At 36.2% G+C, this 24,918-nt stretch overlaps 1 protein-coding gene across 1 annotated transcript; it reads left to right on the top strand.

Annotated features, from left to right (window-relative positions):
• Positions 1-8,161: 8,161 nt before the first annotated feature.
• Positions 8,162-24,331, top strand: LOC131145921 (probable histone acetyltransferase HAC-like 1). The gene is made up of 14 exons (XM_058095123.1): positions 8,162-8,902; positions 9,217-9,504; positions 9,586-9,864; positions 10,010-10,138; positions 10,761-10,961; positions 11,091-11,233; positions 11,394-11,694; positions 13,073-13,212; positions 17,680-17,758; positions 17,884-18,123; positions 18,296-18,395; positions 18,483-18,660; positions 20,472-20,569; positions 24,138-24,331. Exons 1-14 carry the CDS (start codon positions 8,162-8,164, stop codon positions 24,329-24,331), a joined length of 3,111 nt encoding a protein of 1,036 aa, XP_057951106.1.
• Positions 24,332-24,918: the final 587 nt, after the last annotated feature.

Raw genomic sequence — 24,918 nt, 5'->3', positions numbered from 1 at the left:
CAATTTAATAATTAAATACAAGGATTTAATTGGTTAAATTTTTAAAATAATAAACATAATTTGTACTCCTCACTTTAGCCTTGGAGTAGTGCCTAGGATCCCTAAATCAAAAATCTGCTCCGATTAAAATGATGAGAATCGAAGTTGGGACCCTGATATCACGTCTGATCGTCAATTTAGCTAAAGATCTGAAGATAAATAAAGGAGAGAGAGAGAGAGAGAGAGAGAGAGAGAGAGAGAGAGAGAGAGAGAGAGAGAGAGAGAGAGAAGAGTTTACCTTATCACAGGAGTGGTGTCTACGACGCCCTAATCATGAATCCACTTCGGTTAAAATGTTAATGGCCGAGAATGACACCTAATGGTATTTTTTGTTTTTTAATCGGCCGAAAATCGAAGAATGAATTGAAGAGAGAGAAAGATGGCGTGAGGAGAGAGAGAGAGAGAGAGAGTAAAAGAGAGACGAGAGCATTCAGTTGGCTCCTGAATGTTCAATCCAAATTTTTGATTTGGATGCTTCCAGAGAAGCATTGCATTGTATTCCAATATCCAATATAATACTATTATTATATAGATATATATATGTATATCCTTATAATATTACATACATATATATACACACACACATGTTACTTTATCCATGTATATATGTATATATATATATATATATATATGTATGTATACTTATATATCCATCATATTATTTATTTAATTAATTTAATTTAACAATTTTTAATTAATTAATTAATTATTTTATTTTATTTTTACACTTCTTGGCTTATTATTTTTGGGGTCGTTACATGTTCAGTTCTTGATACCAAGCACGAGGTGCTTGTCTCAAATCATACAAAAACTTTTTTAACTTGCAAACATGAGAAGGCATTTTAGGATCAACAAAACCCAAAGGCTGAACCATGAAGACATGCTTCTGAAGTCGGCCATGCAAAAATGCATTATTAACGTCCAACTGTCAAAGTGGCCAATTTTTTTGAACAGCAATGGAGATGACAACTTGAATAGTCACCGGCTTCACAACATGGTTGAATGTCTCATTATAATCAAAACCATGTTGTTGATGAAAACCTTTGGCCACCAACCTTACTTTATAGCGAGAAATACTACAATTAGGATTTCGATTGATTCGGAAAACCTATTTCCATCCAACAGGTTTGATGGTGGAGCGTAGTGGAACAAGCTCCCATATGTCATGTTTAACCAAAACAGTGAACTCCTTTGACATAGCATGCCTCCACTTGGAATCCTTCAAGGTCTGAGACACACATGTGGTCTCTACAGGTTGAGGAAGAGGATGTTTTTTGGTGAAGTAAAGGTGTTTGGGTTTATGAATATTATTCATAGATCGGGCAATCATGGCATGGGTACAAGTGGGCCGGTTCGAAGTTGTAGGTGTGGTAGTTGGAATCATTTATGTTGGTCGAGATTGTGTAGGGGAATAAGATGGCTGGGAAAATGGATTCGGAGCGCTGGTATGACAAGAGCTTGTGTGTTAGCATCCAAAACAGATAGGGAGGGCACATTGAAATGGGTAGAGGAAGAAACAGGAAAAATGCACTCATCAAATACCACATGCCTAGACAAGTAGATGCAAGATGTAATAAGGTTTATACACTTATAGGCACTTTGCAAGCTCGAGTAACTGAGGAAGAGACAAGGCATTGATTTTCATTGTAGTTTACTGGTGGTATAAGGTTTTAGCCATGGGTAACACTGACAATCAAAAATACGCAACTTCTTGTAATCGGGTAGACGACCAAATCAACACTCGAATGGACTTTTATTTTTTAAAATAGTAATGGGTATACAATTTATTAAATAAACCGCTACCTGAAATGCATAGGACCAATGAGATGGAGGAAGACTCCTTTGACTCAATATAGTTAGGCCTGTTTCGACGATGTGACGATACTGACGTTCACTTGTACCATTCTGTTGAAGCGTATGAGGAGCGGTGATTAGCTAACTAATGGACTTAGAAGAAAGATATTGGCGAAGAGCATGATATTCCCCCACCCCCACCCCCCAATTATTGAAGTATAAGTGCTTGATTTGAAAGCCAAATTATTTTTCAAGTAGCCCTTTTAACTGATAGAAAATGGAACGAACATCACTTTTATGATGGATAGGAAACAACCAACAATATTTGGTGAAATGATCAACAAATAAGATATAAAAACGAAACCCATCAATTAAAGTGGAAGACGTAGAGCCCCAAAGATCTGTGTATAAATATTCAAGAGGATGAGTACTAATAAGAGAAGTGGAAAAAGACAATTTATGACTTTTATTGCGTTGACAAACAGTACAAAGAGATGGTAAAGAGGTACGAGACACTACAACTGGAATAGAAAATCGACGAATAACAAAATCAACAATTTTTTTCAACGGATGCCCAAGTTGTCTATGCCAAAAGTCAGATGTTGTTCGTTCACCAACAAGTACTAAAACAGAAGACTTGGTAGCGAGAGAAGTCATCGACATTGGATAGACATCATCTTGACATTTACCGCGAAGAAGAGTCGCCCCCGTGCTCCGATCTTTCACAAGAAAATGAAATGGATAAAACTCAAGATAGACATTATTAGAACAAGTGCAATTATGAACAGAGATCAAATTCTTGTGAATATTAAGAACACAAAGAGTATTAGTTATTGTAAAGGGCTTCGAGGAAGAGGGAAGAGTCATAAAGCCAACATGTGTGACTCGAAACTTGAGCCATTGCCAATGACAACCTCATATGTACCATCATACTCTGAGTGAATAAATAAATTGGCAAGCTCATAGGTAATATTGTGGGAAGGAGCAGAATCCACAAGCTACTTTTTGTCGTTAGACCCGGTGGTAGTGGAACAATTCACAAACTTCATGTCGAAAATCGAGCGACAAGTCTTAGATGAGTATCTCACTTTGTCATATAGCTAGAAAACAATATGGGCTTACCAGACCGCTCTTTGTGATTATAGTATCCAAAGTTGGTGCGATTCTGATCAGAGGAACCGGTGCTGGAACGTTGGTTGCGGTTGAATTTGGAAGCGGTAGTGTGGCGTTGAGTGGTGTTTGCATGGGCAAACAGGGAGGAGTTGGAAGCTTCAACACGTTTCAAGTAGCTTTCATGGCCAACCAACATGTCACGAAGCTCTTCAAACCTAAGAGAAGTCTCACATGCCTAAATAGGTGCTACAATATCATAGAATTTAGGACCGAGGTCGTTGAGGATGTAAAGAGTAATGTCATCTGCTGAGACAAGAGAGTCAATCACCGCAAGTCCATCAATAAGAACCTTGATGGCATGGAAATACTCCAAGACCAAGTGGGACTCTCACTGAATGAGAGTCAATTCATCCTTAAGCTGAATAACACGAGTACATGAACATTGACATACAATCGTTGCAACTTGGACTATGCATCACTAGCAGTGGTTGAAGCAGCAATGAGAGGCATCACTGGTTCAGAGATAGATGCAAGGATAGTGTGAAGGATCAGCTTATCTTGCATGTTTCAACCCCAAAAGGCCGGATTGGAGGCATCTGTAGAAGATGATCCGAGAGAAGAGGTGCTGGTGGAAAGCGTTGGTGACGGACATATAGTGGTTCCGTCAAGATAACCCTAGAGATCATAGCCAATGAGCAAGTATGTTAGTTTGGCATGCCATGAAGGAAAGTTGGAAGGGGTCAGCTTCAGAGGAAGCTGAGAGCTAGCATTGATGGCAACAAGATGAGTGTTACCACTACCAGTAAGCTCAAAATTGTTAACAATCATAGTCTCAGGGGATACGGTCATGAGGAAAAAAAAAAAAAACTCGTTAGAGAAATGAGCTCTGATACCATAAAGAATTCGCAGAATACTTTCATTGATATGAAGATGTCCTATATATAGAAATTGTACAGAGTATGGTAGTTACAAATTAAAAAATATTCAAATAAAATAACAAGAAGATATTATGGTATCAGATATCAACAAATATTCAAATAACATATTAAGAGAATCTTAGTCTATCGGATATCAACAAATATTCAAATAATGTAACAAGAAGATTCTCGGCATATTAGTAACGGACAAAACTGTCGACGGTTTGTTAAAATTGTCGATGATTTCCTTCTAAAAATTGTTTTTGTCTAAAACTGTGGATGAAACTGTCGATGGTAAATGCAAAACCGTTGACGGATTTTCAAGGAATCTCGTACAACTACATGATTTCCTTCATAATATCTTCTTGCATTGTTCTTTTAGTAGGCCAATCTGGACCTCAGTGTGGCAAATATTGTATCTTCATTTGGGTGATGCTGGATTTAGTGCTATACACTTGGAACTTCTCTAGACATAGGGGGTTCCTCAGAAATCTAAAACTTGCAATTTCACCAGTCTTATGTTTGAAATTTGGGGAAGTAGAGAAATGAGAGAATCTTTAAGGAGAAATACTCAGATGTATCAATGGTGTTGCACAGATGCCTTTTGGACTTGTTTGAATGGAGTCGAACAAATAAAAATATGTGTTCGTTAAGCGGGGAGGAGTTCTAGCTTGTATGTCTTATTAGATCCAAGGGGGTGATATTTATTCTATTTTTGTTTAAACTTGATTTTTGTCGTTGTTACTTCTCAAATAGTTTCAAGCTCCTAACTTTTATCTTCCTCTTTTATCATTTTCAATGATATCACCTTTTCTCAAAAACTTTTTACAATTAATTTGACTATAAATCAAATTTAACATTATGTTAAAACATAGGTAATATTGCCAACATAATAAAAAAAATTGAAATTTTAGTAATAAAAAAATATTTAATAACCAATAGAATTGAAGATTTTAAACATTTTAGCAAAAAAATAATTAAATTTTTAAAAAAATTCAAAATTTTGAGTTTTTAAAAGATCATGCTGCCTCTAATTTTGTTTTCTCTTTTTTTAAAAAAAATTACTTGATTTTAAAATCATCAAATTTTCAAAATAGATTTGATTTTCGATCAAATTTATCATTAAATATTTGGAATTTTACTACTATTGTTTTTTAAGACACATGAAATAATAAATAAATAAACAATTTTATCCAACAAATAAATTAATTAAAATTTTGAGAAATATAAAAAAGTCACTCGTTTGAAAAAGATTATTGCCGACTTTAATTTTTGAAGTTTTACTTAATTCTTATATCATTTTATTTTTAAAGTTAAGTCGATTCTCGGCCAAATTTATCGCCACAAAGCTACATGCAACTATATGATTATTATTATCTAAATACTTAATAAATTTAGAAGACGATGATTTCATTGCCTTTCAGAAGATTTAGGTAGAAATTATCTACAGTGTCTGAAGATGCACACAGACATATCCGTTAATTTTTTTAAAAAAGGAATGTAATCTTGACTTACTGCTCCCTGAATTTGCGAAAGAACACCGAACCTCGACTTGATCAGCTTTAAAACAGGATATATCCATTATTTTTCAGTGTAATCTTCGTCTAAACTTGCGAGCAGGGACACCAACTTGATCAGCTTTACAATCAGATATATTCATTTGTTTTAAAAAAGAATATAATCTTGATTTCTGGCTCGTCTGAATTTGTGAACGAGCACAAACCTCGACTTGATCAGCTTCACAGTCGAACCCTCATTTAAATTTAAATTTCGACTTGATCAGCTTAACAATCGAACCTTCATTTAAATTTAAATTTAAATGGAGATGCACTTTAATCTCCCCCAGGACAGTCCGAATAGGCTTGATCTTCTATATTAGGGTTAAGAAGAACAAATTCAGTCTCATTTTTGCTGAGGGTTTTAGTGGTTTACAGAGGGAGAGAGCCCTGGGGTGGTCTAGAGAGAGAGAGAGAGAGAGAGAGAGAGTTGTAGGGGTTGGTGGCGGCTCTGCTTTGCAAGGTATTCCCTTTCTCTTCTTTTATTTATTAGTGCTTAATTAATCAATTAATTAAGACTTTCCATCTCTTTCGCCTGACTTCTACATTCCATATTTAGTGCTTTGGACTGTTCCTCTGACCTTTTTTACCTTAACGGCGTGTGTTTTGGCGTGACGGCTAGGGTTTTGGTTTTGGCCCCATTGCCATTTCCTGTGCTTCTTCGGTTTGGGAAAGTCTAAATTCATAAATTCATTTAAGGGGTCGGCGTTCCTTCTCATGCAAACCCAGCAACATGGCGAAAGCCGAAAGGGTTTTAAGAGAAAAGTTGGAACTGTATCAGTACTGATCGTATCATCCCGGGGTTATGGGCTGGTCTGTAATTATATTTCACGGCCATGCTTTTAATTTACCCATGCTTTGTGGGTATTGTAAAATATATATGGAAACATTATTTAAAAGAGTGGATAATAAAAAGTGTGATATTTGGTAGATGAGTGTATTAATAAACCCGGTAACACGAGTGAGTGATGTGTGAACGTTCCAAAACACAGTACATTTTTATTCCGGAATCCTAAATCTAAAATCTCAAAGTTTTAAGTCAATGTTGTTCACATAACTTACTTTTTATTATTTTAAGTGGAGAATTATTGCATTATGATTCTATTTTCAGTCATTATTAATCTATTTAACGAACAAAATCTCCTCTAGTTTTTGAACAACTTAAGCATCCTCCTCTAAATAAACAGGTGTCATAGTATATTTATCACCAATGTATCTATATAAGCGTACCCCTAGCGTTCCACATTTTCGAGCATGTGCCACACTGCAATCCCATTCCGGTTCCGTTCTATGAACCAAAATGTTCCATGTGTACATTTATATAGATATATTGGTGAAAACTGTGTAATGATGCTTGTATATCTTGGAGAAGATGTCTAACTGTTCCTAAATCTAGAAGAGATTTCCTTTTGTGAATTCAATTAACAATGACCAAAAATAGAGTTACATTGCGATGATTCCTCGCTTTAGCTAATAAAAAAGGTAAGTTATGTGAAAAATAATGAATTAAACCTTCAGATCTTTATATTTAGCATTCTGGAATGAAAAATGTACCACCTTTCCGAATAATCTCACCAATTCATGGTTCGCTAGGGTGTTAATGTTCTTTTGTTAACTGTTGGTGGGTGTCTGCATCTGCATAGGATTGGATAAGCAAGTTTGGCCTTGGTTTTGGCCATCTTAGTTGAGATGTAGGTCCAAGTGTCCTGAAAACCAGGCATTTAAACTGCTGACTTGGAATGGAAGCAAGAACATCTTGAGAAGCAAGGAAGGCTTCCCCCAGGCTTATGAATCAAATATTAATTCTCAGATGATGCATATGCGTTGTTAACTTGCATAATCATTGTCTGAGAGTTTTCTTTTTTTTTTTTTTTAATAGCTGAAAGTTAAGTGTGCTAAGTCTTTCTGTTTGTTTTGTAAAGCTTACTTTAATTCCCTCTTGACAGCTATTTCTTTTCACACTGCCGTGCTGATATGAATATAATTTTATCTTTTACAAAATCATGGAGCTTGGATTCATTCAATACATGATAACTTTTCAGGCTTAATTGTTGGTTTGCCTAAGCTATTGAATAAATTATCTGTTCCAATATTCATTTGGTTGGGATATGCTCTTTGGTCATTGTCACAAAATATTACAAATTTGTGGAGATTTTAAGTATGTGCCTGCATGTGCATAACATTTTCATTAATTCTCTGATTTTTTGCGGAGAAGAGGCTTGGGGAAAAAAGAGTAGAACATTTTGTGCTTAAGTGATGATTTTATCATTGTTAGGAGCTGAAAAAATGAAAAAGCTAGTCCAGTGCATCTAATTTGTTTAGTCCACATTTTCATTCTTAGCTTAAAAATAATTATATATTTTCATTTTTTTGAAGCCAATACAAAATAAATATGGCAGTCATAATTTATTTTATTTCTCATTTTCTTATTTTTCTCAGCAATCATGTGGACAAGAAGTTTTGACACAGGTATCGGCTAAAAAATTCTATACGTGGGGTCTGGGAAGGTAGACATAGCCTCTGGTCTAAGACAACAATTGCAAAGGGTTCATCTTTGATGCTTCAAAATGTTACAAATTTCTTGAATATTCAAGCGATATGTGGTGCCTTACTCAGGAACATTGAATTTTATGTTTGTATACCAAGTACCAGAGATCATCCCCAGCTTCCAAGGGGAAAGTCAAATTCCCTAAGTGAATTTTATGCATTCAAATACGTGCAGTTGCAGTGTATGTGACTACCATGCATGGTGCACTTGTATCCCATTTTGATAACTGTCATCATTCTGAGAGTTGTATTTGTAAACCAGTGCGAGGGCTATCTGTTATTGATATATGTAACAAGGGAATCATAGGAGTTTGTGGTAAGGGAGATAATAACAGAGTAAGCTCCGACAAATCTGAAGATATGCCAAGGTATTTGAAGCGGTTGAAGAGGTTAGAAATTCAATATTCATTTGAAAGTCGTTTTTCTTGTGCAAGGGATCCTTCAATGGATCAACCCTTTGCTCCTGATGGACTTCCACACTTGCACGGAAGTTTCAAATCTCCTGTATATATTGATTCTGAGTGTACTACGATGAACATGGACCTGCTACAAAGAAGTCCTTCCCAGGTCAGTAGTGGAAATAGCAATGATGTCATTGATACATCTGAAAGACAGAATAAGGAGAATGTGTCCAGTTCCCCTGAAGTGGTCATTGTTGATCATAAACCAGAGGAGATGAAGCTTACAAGCCATAGTGACATCAGAAATAAAGTCCCAGATGATTCTGCTACACATACTTATAGGAATTTGCCTGTTCCCTCGGAAGAGCTTGTTGCTCATGAAAAAGAGGGTATACAGGTCAGGGCCAAGTTCAGTGAGTCCGCACCAGGAATTAAATCAGATAAATCAATTAAAAAATCTGTTTCTATGATTGAACATTTCACAGCAAAGCAACTAAAGGAACATATATCGAGTCTTGGCTGGTGTACTGATCAGGTTAGTACATCAAGTACTGATTAGTAACATCTTATTTAGCTTACTTCTTTTTATCTTTGTGCCCATACAGAGAGACATAGAGGGGGTGGGGACACAGTTGGACTGTGGCAACCTCCTCCTGTATTTATGGTAAAATCTGTATGTAATTGCATAAATATCATAATGCCCTTTAACTAAATATGCTTTATAACTTATAACACATATACTCCTTATCACACCTTTTGTTATACTAAGTATTCATTCCTTAATTTCTTATGCCTGAATTTAAATGTTTATGACCTTTGATATGCTTATGTGCATCTTCTTTGAGTCAGGAAGTAGGAGAAAACACTAATGCACATGGTGCAAGGGAAAACTTGTGCCAGTTGTGTGGCATGGAGAACCTTTCATTTGCAGCAGCACCAATATATTGTTCATCTTGTGATGGCCGTATCAAGCCCAGGGTGGCTTATTACTGCACTCCAGATGGTAGTGGTACATGTCATTGCTTCTGTACTTCATGCTATAGGAAGGCCAGAGGTTCACTTGTAACCCTAAATGGAACTGTTATCACCAAGGCAGTGCTGGATAAGAAGCGGAATGATGAGGAAAATGATGAACCAGTAAGCTAACAAGTTATTTCTCATTTTTGATTGGATTTACTTCATCTGGCTTCATCTGGCTGTGTTTTTGTGTACTTGCAGTGGGTTCAATGTGATAAATGTGATGGGTGGCAGCACCAGATATGTGCTCTCTTCAATGATAAAATGGATTTGGACGGAAAAGCTGAGTTTATTTGTCCAAATTGCTACTTGAAGGAAATGGATATGGGGAAGCACAGGCCCCTACCATCAGGTGTTTCTTTTTCTGCAAAAGAACTTCCAAGATCAAAGCTTAGTGATCACATAGAGAAGCGGCTTTTTAGGCGTCTCAAGGAAGAAAGAGAAGATAGGGCTGAGATGGAAGGGAAGAGCATTGATGAGGTAAGGCACTAAGATACAAACTCCGTCTATTTTTTCCCCATCCTTCTTTCACTTTTTCAAATTGAATAGTAGCAACTGTTTTATGCTGCAGATTCTTAGTATTGCTGTGCTAGATATTTAATGTATAATTTTCAACCAATTCAAGGTACCTGGAGTAGAAGATCTCGTTGTTAGAGTGGTTTTCTCCATCAACAAACAGCTAAAAGTGGGGAAGTGGCTTTCAGATATGTTTCATGACGTGAACTATCCATCTGAATTCCCATACAGATCAAAGGTAGGACATTGTCTACATATAAATTTTTTTTTTTTTTTTCTTTCTTTTCCAGCTGGGGGAGGGTTGGTGTTAATTACGAGTGAATAGGAAAGACCTCCCTTGAGATGTCGAGAAATAACAGCTGCCTTTGAGGACATGAAATAATCCTAAACTATCATCGGGATACGATACTCCTCGGCCTTTCCTAGTTTTGAATGTTCATGTATCCTAATTACATGTGATGGAAACAGTAGGTTTTTATCTTGTAATCTTGAAGAATGAATTGTGGTGATAATATGGTTTATTCATCAGTTCTTTATATTATTATATCTATATTTATTAATTTACTTTTCCTGGGCATGAATAAGATCTTTTAGAAGAGTAAAGCTTCAAAATATAACTTGACATCATTTAAATTGGCTCAAATCCTTGGTCTCTTGGCCTAAGGTATTACAGGACATCCTCTGGATGCCACTTTAGAAAATTTCAATGTGAGGTTGGTTGGTGTTATTTGTTACACACGAAGGGGTTTAGCCCTATCCTCCTGAAGATTCTGCAATTTGGTCTGCTTGTTGGATTGTTTAATGTTTGGTTATATTTATTTTTGAGGTGTAAGTCTTGCTCATCTGGTCTTCCATTTTAGGTGATTCTCTTGTTTCAGAAGATTGAAGGGGTAGATGTCTGTCTTTTTGCAATGTTCGTCCAGGAGTTTGGTTCTGAATGCCATCACCCAAATCAGCGCTGTGTTTATATTTCATATCTTGATTCTGTCAAGTACTTCAGGCCTGAGACAAAAACAGTTACTGGAGAAGCTCTTCGTACCCTCGTTTACCACGAAATATTGGTAAATTCTCGTTTGTTTGTTTCCTTTTTATAACCTTCAATTTTAGTAGCTGTCCAGTGCTAAAATGAACAAATGAACTTTTAAATCATTAGACTAGCTGCTGAGTATTTCTTCTGTTGTGATTATCAGATAGGGTACCTTGATTACTGCAAGAAGCGAGGTTTTGCTAGCTGCTTTTTATGGGCTTGTCCCCCTGTGAAGGGAGAGGACTATATTTTGCATTGCCATCCAGAGATTCAGAAAACACCAAAGTCTGATAAGCTGCGGCAATGGTCTCTCTCTCTCTCTCTCTCTCTCTCTCTCACACACACACACACACACAGAGGACTTTCAAATGTATGTGAATATGCAGTTAGGACGTGCACAATGTCACATAGTGTTCTGAATGTGTTTTTGTTTGTATGTGTCTTAACTAAATTTTCATGTGCGCAGGTATGAATCGATGCTGAGAAAAGCAGGAGTAGAAGTCATCACGAATTTAACTAATTTGTATGATCAATTCTTTGAACTTCCTGGAGATTGCAACACCAAGGTAACAGCATCTCGTTTGCCACTTTTCGATGGGGATTATTGGTCAGGCGTTGCAGAGGACATGATCAGGAATATTGAAGAAGAAAGTGGAGAGGGATTGCAGAAAAAGGTCAATAAACTACTATCAGAGAGAAGTTTAAAAGCCATGGGACAGACCAATCAATCTAATGATGCTGCTAAAGATATTCTACTGATGGACAAAGTAAAATTTCTACTCTACTATATTGCATGATAGTAACATCAAATGAAATATGCGCCCACTTAATAAAGGGGAATGTCCCCACTTGTAGTTGCATGGTTTCATTGTTTGATTTTAGCAGAGAGAGAGAGAGAGAAAGAGATTCCTCCAAGGATGAAAGAAAAGAACGAATCTTTTGCTTTCACTTTAGATATTCTATATTTTCCTCCTTAATTGCTCCCTCCTTACCCACATCGCCAATGCCTGTCACTTGGATTCCAGTGACAAAGGAGAGCAGGACTTGATATAGGCAAGCACAAAAATCATAACTTTTTTGCAACATCTTGACATCTGTTCATGTTTCTACTTTTTATTGGAAGCATTATTCCCCTTGTTTGGGATTTGTTAAATTCTTGACATTTGATGGCAGCCCAGTGCACAAAGCTCCCACCCACGTATGTGAAGTCCGGGGAAGGGGCGGACCACAATGGGTCTATAGTATGCAGCTTTACCTTGTATTTTTGCAAGAGGCTGTTTCTACGCCTCAAACCCCTGACCTCTAGGTCACACGGCGACAACCTTACCATTGTCCCTAAGCTCTCCTTCAAATGCTTGACATTTGATGTGAAAGTATAATTCCTTTTATGATTTTGATATAATATAATGTTGTGCCTACAATACAGTTTTTTTCTTCAGAAGCCATTTATAAGCTTAGTGTGAATGGTTTTTTGTTTTCGGCATGGATGTAGCTTTTTTCTATTATTTTAGATTGATTCAAGGTCAGAAAGGGATATGAAACTTCATCTATTACACGTTTGGTACATTGTAATGGAATGGAATCGAATTTATCACTTAAGTTTTTCATGCTTTCCATTCAAAAATTTGCATTCCATTCCTTTCCTACTGCCGTTCCATCTGCAAACCAAATATTGTTAGCACCGGAGGAGCCCATGGGTGGGCTTGATACACATGGGTGAACACCAACTTAACCCAAAAGCTTAAGCCTATTGGGTCTTGGGTCCAACCACGTATATAAGCACCCATCATCCATTCAAATTTTCCAATGTGGAACAAACTCACAAGTGAAATTCTCAACAAATATGACAATGTTACATCTTGAGGTGTCTTTGGTATTTTGATAATGTCCTTAACGATTCTATTTTTATATCTATCAGAAGAACAATGGAGATCACAATAGGGGTAGTTGTAGGATGTATGTTCTCTCTCTCTCTCACTCTCTCTGCATGTGTGTGTGGAAACTCTGGTATTTTATGAGGCTTCAAAATTTTTTTTTATCTTTTTTAGTTTTAGATTAAAAATTCATCTTTGTTAATCCCACTTCCCAAGATCTTAGAAATGTTGGACTTGCTACTTATTACTTGTCTCCTTTCTCCTTTGACAGTTGGGGCAGACTATATTACCAATGAAGGAAGACTTTATTGTGGCTCACTTGCAATTTGTTTGTACACATTGCCATAAAGTGATACTCTCTGGAAGCAAATGGTGCTGCAGTCAATGCAGAAATTTTCAGCTGTGTGAAAGGTAATTATTTCTATGCTCGCACAATTCGTTTCTTTCTCCTTTCATCTGAACAGATGAGTGGGGGTTTTGGTATTTCATGAAAGTTGCTGCTGCAGTGACTTGGGTGTCATGGGTTTGGGTCACAAAATCAGCCTCTCCACAGAGTGCTGCTTATGTCTGATCCTCCCCCAAACCACACTTTGCCAAAAGCATTTGTGCATTTATATCCCCACCCTTTTTGAAAAATCAGAATCATGCATCTTTGTTGCCTCTGTTGCATCCTATGTCAACATGGTATTATTAACAAAAGAAAACACAGTTTTTCTAGTTCTTTTTGTTTTCCTACACATTGAAGTTTTACTTATTTGAGTTCATTTTCTTGTAAGCAATCATGTAAGGTTCCAACTAGAGTTGAAGTGTGAAAAAAATCAATTTTCATTGAATAGCATAACTTCAAATATCTATCCCCTTTTTTTTTCCCTGAGATCTATGGTCTTAGAATCAATCCACGTGAAGTGTGATTGCTATAGGTTCGAATTCACAGGATGTCTCTTATTATGCCTCTTTAGCTAGTTGTATCATTTAGGGTGGGCGTTCAATTATTTAGAAGAAGTATCTTTGTGGGGGCAACCCTCGTATTGAATTTTTGTCTATAAATTAAGAAATGTGTGTTAGGTGGTTGGAAGCATCCTATTTGTTTTTGGGTCATATCACTCAATTTTGGGCTTGTCTTATTCCCTATTTTGTTTAGGACTCTTGTGCATGTTAAAGTTTGATATACAATGTTAGCTTAAGCTTTAGATAAAGTGGTAATCTAACTTGGTATCAAAGCTTCTTATCAAGAGGTCCTAGGTTCTAGTCTTGTTGCTTGTGCTTATTTTATGGTGTTTAAATAATTATTGCATTACTTGTAATGGGTGTAATTTATCATTTGTTTATCTCTCCACATGCAATTGGGCTCTGTGTGAGTGAGTGTTGAACTTTGATATACATTGTTGGCCCACAACCTAATAACTTTAACTTTTAGGTAAAGTGGTTGCTAAAAAAAAATGATTGAAAAGGTGATTAAAGGTTCTCTCTAGTTAGATATGGGAGATACATAGAAGTTTAATTTTGTTGGGAGGTTGTGAGGTCTTGGTCACAACACAGTTTAGGGGAGAGAGGAATATAGTGCCTTATTAGACATTTCCTTTAGGGGGGAATTTATTGTGTCATTTCGTTTTGGAAATTGAGCTATTTGGCATCACATGATTTGAGGCTCCAGCAAGATGAATGGATACTATCAAATCTGTTTTTAGGAAGACCCATGGAAAGGAAAGTGGATTCAACTCTCTCAAACTCATTCATTTTTACCACCTCTTACTCCTTTTGACTCTCTCATTTTTTAACGTCTCTCTTCAAAATAGTTCCTGAATTTCTTGGAATCTTGACATCCAACTTATTCTCGTTGATAAAGAGTTGGATGATTTTAGTGCTTGGCTATTCTTGATAGTTTTGGTAATCCTCATAGAAGAGTTTGGTGTGCTAATAGTTTTGATAATTTCTCTCTCCTTTTCTTTTTTGAGTGTCTTACTCAAACTTGGACTGCCCCTTCTTTGATGTTGAAGTTTATTGGGGCTTTTGCTTAATGGTTATCAATATGATTTTGATTGGAATGGTTGTTTGTAGGTTAGGGGATCAAACAGGGTCTTATCTCCTACATATATGTAATGTGTAAGCAGAGTTTTGCACCGCCCTCTGATTGGCAATTGTGAAATTCACATTGTTAATCGTCCTTGCCCCGGGAGTATATAGTCTAGATGGGGGGTGAATAGACTCTTTTCCCGGAATGCGTATTTCTCTACAAAATAAAAACTCTTGGCAAGATTATAAGTAAATGTAAATCATGCACAAGACAAATAAAATGAAGAGAAAGATAGAGAAAATTAACACCAGTATTTTTACGTGGTTCGGCACCAAGCCTACGTCCACGCCTTGGGACCAACGGTTCACAAAGGACCTTTACAAGAAGATGATGAAAATACAATATGATGCTCCTCAAATGAGCAAATATTAAATACAAAGCAAACCTCACACTATCTCTCAAGTAATGAATCAAATACTATTAAAGAGTAAGAGAGAATGAGCACTTGTGAATGAAGAACAACAATGCAAAATGCTGGGTGCTTAGGTTTTGGTATAAAAAAATGCTTTTCACTAAGAATGATCAAAAGCCTTCAAAACCATGTCTAAACAAGCCTAATAACTTGTCTTTATAGCCAAAAACCAAAACTAGCCGTTTTATGGCCGTTGGGGGAAAATATGATATTATATTTTGAAAAACTAGTCGTTTCCACCCGTTGGCATTAGTTATGCCCGTTAGACTTGTTGACTAATGTCGACTTGCAACTCGTCGATGAATCCCTTGTTCTCGTCAACGAGTGCCCTGAATAAAAAGAAGTCATCAACATGAAAGTTGTGAGATTTTTTCTTAACTTTCTAGGGACACCATGATCATCCTTTTTGGACTTTTTAAACAAAAGTTATGCTCCAAATACCAAAAGGTGTTCAGGAAATTTGATAGGTGCATAACATAGGTTTTAATCCCAACCAAAAAGCCTTTTAATCACTTGAAAAGTTCTTGGACAAAAGTATATGAAAAATATTAAGTCTAATAAAGTTGAATACTTGTCCAAATGAGTTTCCCTTTGAATATAAGATATCTTGTTAATAAAAACACATTTAAAAAATCGTATTGATATCTTATATGCTTGTATGTCCTTTATTGAAAATATACTTTACTTTCTTTGCACCCTTAGGACATAAGATTTGTTTGGATAAAACCGGGACTAAGTATGAAGATGTTCAAAATACCAAGATGTTTTAAAACTTGTCCCTTTAGAAAACATATTTGAGTTTAGGATTCATTTAACAAACTCTTAAGTTTAACTTTGAAAACAGTAAAAGGTGAGTTTGTGATTTTAGTGCAATCCTATAAACTCATGTGTCCTAGTATGCATATGCAATTTGCTCAACTCTTGCTCAGAAATTATGTATGAAACAAAACCGCAAGAGCTACAAGATATACTACTTCAAACACACACCCATTACATAAAATCCAACATTAAGCTCCCTTTGGTTGTGCTTGGGTTCTTCCGAGTACGTGTCCATTTGATCTTTCAATTCGAACATCAACTTGGTCCGATATTTGCCTTTTGACCAATACTTTATGTATTCGACACTTATACCTGTACTAAGCATGATCTGCAAAGATGGAAAACACTAGAAACTACATATAGGTTAATATCATCAAAACACAAAAATCATGATAGTGTAGCCACCAAGGCTAACACGCGTTTTAGCATTGTTGACCAAAGTTGGGGTTGTCTATAATTTGTGGTGTAATTTCTTTAGAATCATTGGGGTTTCAAGCAAATGGAGGAGTATCAGAGCTTGAGGTGATTGTGCATTGTTTGTTATATTTTGATGTGTTTCCTCAGAAGGAAATGCAAACGATTTCCTCCCCTTTCATCTGTTGTGGGAAGTTCTGTGGTCTTTTGCTGCAGGTGCCCTTGCAGGAAGTCCTTCAACTAACATCGAACGTTATTGGAAGGGAAATTATGTCTTTGCAAAAGCAGCAGGCTAGGGCCTAGCATAAAGCTTTTAATACAATTGTGCTGAGAGGCTTGCTGTACACCTGGATTAATGCAACATAATCACTTTAACATAATTGGAAGTTTTAATAGTTAATGATTCCAGCAGCTGTTTCATATGACGCTTCAATTCTCAGAGAAGTATCCTCTGCCATCTATCTGACACAGCAAACAATATGCATGAATTTTTTAGAACTGGCCAGGTCAACGCATATGAGAAAGGAGTGGTACCTGAAATCAATTTAGCATGTAAAATTGAAGAGGTTGTCTAATGAAGTGAGGCTGAGTGCTCACTGGCAGAAGTCTCATTGATTTAATGATCTGTAAGATTGGATGTGCCTTCCCTCTACTCAGTGATTTGATGATTTTAAGATTGCATGTGCCTTTCCTATTGCTGAAAAACAGGAAGGTTTTTGAGTTAAATATTATGTGGAAATTCAAGGCATGGGGAGTCATATCCTGCTTGCATTTGTAACCAATTGACCAGGGCTGTCTGCCCCAGCAGGGCCAATGATGATTTGGGGATAGTCATCGCCTTTAGCATTTTGCAATTATGTGGCATCTCTCAAGTCTCAAACACTTGAACCTAAGCATTTGAGAGCATTCAGATTTTTATCATGCATGAACAGTGGCCCTCCCATGCATATGTTAATTAATATCCATGTCTTTTTCTTTTTATCTTTTCATATATTATCTGTGTTTATTGTGATGGATTTGATTGTACAATTTTCTTGTCAGCTGCATCTGCCCAATCATGGAGCTATCTGTTCATAGTATTGTGCAGAAAGTTTATTGTTGGCTGCAATATGCTTACAGTAGCAATTTCACTTTTTTTTTATTCTTTGATATATTGCAGATGCCATAACACTGAGCTTGGCCAGAATCAGATAAATGCACATGTTTTCAACAAGAAGGGAAGGCATATTATCTCTGAGGTGAATTCTCTACTTGAAGAACAGTCGATCACCGCTATTCATGAATACGCACAAACCAGAAATTATTGGAACTCTCCTCTCTTGTTTTGAAATACACTGATAATTTTTTTATCTGTTCTGTACAGGTTCTGGTGAAAGATATTCCTTTTGATACAGAGGATAACGATATTTGTGTAAATAATGATTTCTTTGACAATAGACAAGCTTTCTTGAGTTTCTGTCAAGAAAACCACTATCAATTTGATACATTACGGCAATCCAAGCATTCGTCTATGATGATTCTATATCATCTTCATCAGTCATCTGTGGTATCTGTTAGGGGCACAGAGAGTAAAGAGGAGGCCAAGCAGAGAAAAGCAGAATTGGTATGCACAACATTCCTATGATCTTCAAGTTATGTTTCAATGATGATAATATTGAATTCATGTCTCCGATTGCATCATATATATTATACAGGAATTTAATTTTCTTGAAAAAAAAAAAAAAAATGATCTTATATGTTCATGTACTAATTGTTTGTTTTTAAGGACTCAAAAGTCGGCTGTTGGTTGTACAGAGCTTCATAGACAGCAGCGTTATTTTATTGCAGACCCATTACTGGCAGCTTATTCTCTGCTTTATCTGTATCGTTTGGTTGGTATTCTTGACTAACCAACATGTAATCTCGCAAAACAGGTAAGGGAGTTGCTGAATACCGTACTGCATTCCTCTCAATGTTCTGCAGCTCTGAGTCACCCGTCTTCGTACCCACGTTGCCTTCAAATCAAAAGGCTGTTCCACCATGCAAGTAAATGCAGTCTTCGAGTTTCTGGAGGTTGTCAACCCTGTAAGAAGGCCTGGTTGATACTGATTATGCACTCCAAGCGTTGTGGAAGTTCAGATTGCAAAGTACCACGGTGCAGGTGCGTTTTGCTTTCATTTTCGGGTGCCTTACTATTGATTTTAGCCACTGGGTTCAAAATTTGTTCAAACCATGGACTCATTGATGCTCTTTTCTTATGTGGAACTTGCAGTGATCTGAAAAGGGAAGTATCACGCCGGAAAAATATGAAATGATTGTACAGAAGTCCCAAGTATACAGTTGAGCATTTTTTACGTACATGATGTGCAATTAGTCATTGACGGGGGGAGTAAGCTGAATAAGAAGTAGAATTTTGCTGAAGCCAGAGGGAAAACATTATGCTCCTCGTTTGTACATTCTTAATATTTGTTCCAATAAACGTTCCGCTTTTGATCTGTATCGAGGCTGTTTAATATCCCCACCCCCACTGCGTAGAAATAAAATATGCTCATATATCTTGCGAAGCAGTAGAAATAAAATGCTTGTGAACACAAGCTTTTTGTAGCGTTTTGCAGCTCTTGATGAATTTGCAATTATTATTTTTTTGGATTAACAGCATCCCAGACATACTTTTGTCCAGATTAATCTGTTGCCTATGTCACCCACGCGCACGGCCAACACGCAAGAGGCAAATCATGACGCTTGAAGTTTGATGGTTTCTCCCCGGCAAACTAAATTTTAATACTGCTTTCGGTTTTGGTATAGGTCTGTTTTCTTCTTTTATTTGGCTTGATGCATAAGGTATTTTATTGGTTATTATGTAAGTTTCAAGTATCCTTTTGTTTTCACGATATTCTTTCGCTACAAGGATTATTAATAAACTTGGAACGAATCGTTATGTGGGTGACTTTCGATTCTTTTCGAAAAAAAAAAATCTTAATACTGCTCGCATAGTCTTTTCGCTGTCGCCCTATGCCACGTGGCATTATGCTGTTGGTGGAGACTGGTTGAACGATCAAAACCCCAGTCCCCTTTTTTTCTATTAATTTTTTTCAGCCTTATGCACGTATGACGCATAAACAATAAAAAAAAAATCAATAAAAAATTTGAAGAAAATCCAAACAAAGGTAGAAAATTAAGGAAAATAAATTTAAATCATTTAAAAGACGTATAGTTCTTGAAATGCACAAAAATTCAACAGTTCTCCAGAAATTCATGGACATAAAACCAAAAGAATTAAGAAAATTCAAAAAAAAAATGTAGAAAAATTCCTAGACATACTTTCAAAAAATTTATAAAAGCCATAAAAACAAGAAAATTATAAGAAATTTCAGAAAAAATTCAAAAAAAAAATCGAAAGAAATAAATATTTGTTAGGTCCAACCTAATTTTTTATTTTTATTTTTAAAAAGACCGAAGGTTTTAATATCTTTTAAGCCAATTTCTAGAAGCCCATTAGGGCTGACCATTTATAAAAATGATGCATTGGTGGAGAGAATTTGAGGAGAGACAGAATAATACGTTGCAATAGAGGTAGAATTTTAAAGCAGTTTTGATCAAACAGTCGATCAGAGAGTCATTTGTGGTTTGATTTTGCTAAAATTTTGACAGCATGTTCAAGACTTGTCGACCTTCAATCTGAATGGTGAGATTTGTTTTGGAGCTTTGGAGACCCAAGTTTTGTGACTGGAAGTAGTTACATTTTTCTATGATCTCTTGCGATCTTCTTGGTATTTATTTGTGATTCTTATAAAAATATATTTGGGAATATATTTTTCTCTAAGTTTGTGAGCAATTTGTGGTATTTGAGTTGCTATAAACTTGTCCTTAAATTATAGCAGATTTTTTTATTGGACCTTCACACCGGAAGGGTTTTCCACATTAAAATCATGTGTTTCTATTAGGTGTAATTTTATTGTTTGCTTTTGGCAGATTCTCAGTTGATTTTTTGCTGAGATTATTGGTTGTCATTGTTGAATATTTTGCTCTTCACTGGTCTATAGATAGGGAAAGATTTATCTGTTGTGTTGGTTTTGTTTGTTGCTCTGTTTCTTTCCTAACAAAGTAATATCAAAGTAAGGTTGATTTATTCTTGGTACCAACCTGGATACCAACGCAAGTGCTATGATAAATTTAAATAGCACAAATTATCAGTTGTGGGGTAATAAGATGAAAGATCTCTTATTTGTGAAAGCTTTGTATTTACTTGATTTTGCTACTCAAAAACCTGAATCAAAGACGAATAAGGAATGGTATTTTGAGCATAAGCAAGTTTGCGAATTTATTTGGCATTTTGTTGAAGAGAATGTTTATAATCATATTCAACATGACACACATGCATGGATTTTGTGGGAGAAACTTGAAAACTTCCATGCTTCAATGACCAATAATAAATTATTTTTGCTTAAAAAGATGATGCAACTAAAATATAAAGAAGGAAGTTTCGTGGCTAATCATTTAAATGAATTGAACGAGTTATTGATCAATTGTCGAGTATGGTCATACAATTTGATGATCAGATTACAGGACTTTGGATACTTGCTACTCTACCTGATTCTTGGAAAACTTTTGAGTTTCACTTGTCAATTCTGCTCCTCATGGTATTGTGACTAAAGAACTTGTCAAGAGTAGTGTTTTGATCGAAGAAATGAGAAGAAGATCTCATGGTTCATCCCAATTTGAGGTGCTTATCATAGAAAATAGGGGGAGAAGTGTTGGCCTAACAAGGTCTTTCAATTGGTTTTGGTGATAACAAACAAAGGATGGTTTAACATGAAAAAGGTTGAGTTTTAGTGTTTCAGGAAATATGGATCAAGTGTGGCTCAAAGCAAAGCTCAAATATAGCTCAAGTATGGTTTAAGAGAAAAATAAGTATAAGTCAAGTATGAAGATAACTTCTCAATGATCCAAAGAGGGTCTAACATATTTGAAGCTCAAGCAAATTGTTCAAAGAATCTCAAGAGCAAAGAGAACTCAAGCATGAAGACTTAGGAAACATATTTGTAAGTATTTCAAAGGGCAAAATATCTTTGAAATATATTTTGAAGCTTTTTCTAAGAGATTATCAAGGTTTAATGACCTATTTAAATATATTGAATTAAGTTTTTATGAAATTCATAGGAGAGCAAAACAGTTTTAAAGAATGCTTTTTTATAAAACAGATTTTAGTAAGCTCAGATGACTGAAGTAGAGACTTCAAATGACTGAACTTTAAGTTCAGACATCTGAAGAATTACTTCAGACGTTTGAAGAATAAGTACAGACATCTGAAGAATTTCCAGAACAGGTAGAGAGTTGCAGCAGCAAGTTCAGACGTCTGAACTTGCGACTTCAGACATCTGAACCTGCGACATCAAACGTCTGAACCCTGACTTTAGACATCTGACCCTGTATCTAGTTCTATTTTTTAAGGGTTTAAGGAACTTCAGACGACTAACCTCGACAATTCAGACGTCTAAACACTATTCAACGGACAAAAATTTTAAAACTCTTATTTTTAAATTGTAGCCGTTTGAAACCCAAATTTTCTAACAACTTGGGAAACTCTTTAAGGAAACTCTTGCAACAAGGAAACCTACTTGGAAGACTATAAATACGTGGTTCTTGTGAATGAAAAATTTATCCCAAGCATTGAAATTCTCTCAAAGCTCTTTTGCTCTCAAAATCTCTTTTACTCAATCTCTTACAAAGCTGAAAGTATTGTTGTTCTGATCTTTTGATCATCAAATCCTGAAGAATTACTGATTTCTCATCTGGAGAAAAGGATTTTGGTGAATTCTTTGAAAAGCTTCAAAAGTTTACTTCATTCTTGATATTTTATCTTTTGAAGTACATAGTTTTGATATGTACTAATATGCTCTTTGTGTGAGCTTCTCTTGTACACCAGATTTTGATATTTTTCTTGTAGATTTTGAACGATTCCAAGCTGTTGGAATGTTGACCAAACAAGGGCATATTGTTTGGAGAAGGCGGGCTCTAGCCTTGACTAAAGAAGTGGTTGTAAACAGGCGTTGTTCCACCCGGTAACGGAACTGCTATAGTGGAATCCTTTGGTATTTTGCCAAGGGTGAGGACGTAGGCTGTATTGAAGCCGAACCTCATAAAAATCTTGTCTCTTTCTCTCTATTTTACATACTATACTTGCTGTGTTGTATAATTTCAAAGTGCAGGTTACAATTTCCAAAGAGAAAGAAACAAAGACTCTTGGTATTTAGAGAGTACGTTTTAATTAACCGTTTGTAGAAACCCAAAAGGGAGTATGTTGGTTAATCTGTGGAAATCTTAATCAAGAGAAGCGCATACTAAAAGCTAATTCAAAGAAGGTGATAAACATTCACAGGGAAATCAAAAAAAGCAAAGTTATCCTTGATTGAGTGATTGAATTATTTTAGCTTTATTGATTGTCTTGTTCATTTAAATTACAAGTATTCTAAAGTGTGCTTATAAATTATCTGCTGTTCTTTCTTTAGTATCTTAAAAAAAAAGATTAATTATCATCAAATTAAAAAGATTCCAATTCACCCCCCCCTCTTGGGAAGCTATTCCTAATTTCAAGAAGTAAACAGAAAAAAAGAAAGGGGTAGAGATAAAAGTCGAAGCAAGTCAAAGTCGAGATTTAAAAAACAGGATTGTCATTATTGCAGTAAGACTAGCCATATTAAATATTATTGCTACAAATGAAAGAGGGAAAACAAGGGCGGGGATGATAAGCAAAAGGTGTAGAGATAGGCTTTGCATCAATCATTGAAGCACGCTGCAAGAGATCAAGAGCATACTTTGTTTGACTGAGAAACAAACCCTTCTCATTAGTTCACCCAAATCCTTCATGGAGAATTCCTTGGAAAGCTGAGTAATAAGGGTTTGAACCATAGAAAGATTACTCCAGTTATGACCATGTCATCGACATAAAGAAGTAGATAAACAGTTCCAAGTGAGGAGTGATAGACAAACAATGAGGAATCTACCTGATTGGAAATAAATCCAAGTTTAATAAAAAAAAGAGCTGAAGTGATGAAACAAAGCTCGAGGGGCTTGTTTCAAGCCATAAGAGCACGCTTCAAGCGACACACATGCCGAGGGAACTGTGGATTTGCGTAGCCCTGCGGTTGTTCCATATACACTTCTTCATTGAGAAAACCATGGAGAAAGACATTTTTAACATCTAACTGATGTAAATGCCATCCAGAAGTAATGGCCAAGACAAAATAATTCTGACCGTATTAGGCCACACAATAGGGCTAAAAGTATTACCAAAATCAAGACCATGAATTTGAGAAAATCCTTGAGTGACAAGATGAGCCTTATGGCTCTCAATAGACCCATCATAGTGAAGTTTGGTTTTGAAAATCCAACGACATCCAACCACATTATGATTTCTAGGACAAGGAACAAGAACCCCATGAATCATTTTTCTTCAAAGCTTGAATTTCATCATCCATAGCCGAGAGCCATTCAGGGTGTTTTGTAGCATATTTAAAACCCCTAGTCTCTTTGAAAGCAACAAGTGCTTGAAATCCTTGATAAGAAGACAAAACAGTCATAGCATGATATAACCGTGGTTCGAATATACTAGCTTTACCTCTGGTAATTAATCATCAGGCGGTTGGAAGTGGTCACACAAGGAACCGAAGGCACAGGAGGAGGAAGAGGTGAGTCTGGAGCTGCAGAATTCAAGAGGGCTTCTAGATGAAGAGGAACTTGGGGATCGGGGGAAGGATCTGAGGATAGATGCAAAGAGTCACTGCAAGGCAAACATGGTGAACTCGTTAATGAATGAGAAGAACCAACATTAGAAGAACTAGACACACAATCCTGACAATTGAAAGACTAAGTGTAGTCAATGTTGGACTATAGATTTTGCACAGAGTCACCATGATAGGGAAAATTATTCTCATAAAACTGCACATGTCGAGAAACATAGACACGATGTGTCTTGCGGTCTAGGCACCTAAACCCTTTGTGAAGGGTTTTGTAACCTAAAAAGACACAAAGAGCATATTTTGGAGACAATTTATTCAATGAGTAATCTCTCAAATAAGAAAAGCAAAGACACCCAAAAGTGTGAAGCATGGAGTAATATGGTTGTTTACCAAACAAGAGCTCATAAGGAGTTTTGTGATCAAGTGATGGTGATGGGAGTCAGTTAATGAGGAAGACGGCAGTAGAGAAGGCTTCAACCCACAAAGAGGGCGATACATGCACATGGAACATAAGGGTAAGTGCAGCTTCTGTGACTTGACGGTGCTTGTGTTCGGCTATGTTGTTTTGGCTAGGAGTGTGAGGACATGCCAGACGAAGCACAATACCACAAGAATGCATATGAGAATGGAATTTATTATTAGTAAATTCGGTTCCACCATTGCATCGAAAAGATTTTATT

Source organism: Malania oleifera, chromosome 1 (genome assembly GCF_029873635.1).
Source record: "Malania oleifera isolate guangnan ecotype guangnan chromosome 1, ASM2987363v1, whole genome shotgun sequence".
Taxonomy (NCBI): Eukaryota; Viridiplantae; Streptophyta; class Magnoliopsida; order Santalales; family Ximeniaceae; genus Malania; species Malania oleifera.
This window is presented reverse-complemented; position numbering and strand designations above follow the sequence as displayed.

Coding starts and splice junctions, on each gene's coding strand:
- LOC131145921 (XM_058095123.1), top strand. CDS start 8,162: ATGCATGGTGCACTTGTATCCCATTTTGATAACTGTCATCATTCTGAG. Junction 8,903..9,216: donor TTGGCTGGTGTACTGATCAG/GTTAGTACATCA, acceptor TCTTTGAGTCAG/GAAGTAGGAGAAAACACTAA. Junction 11,695..13,072: donor ATATTCTACTGATGGACAAA/GTAAAATTTCTA, acceptor CTCCTTTGACAG/TTGGGGCAGACTATATTACC.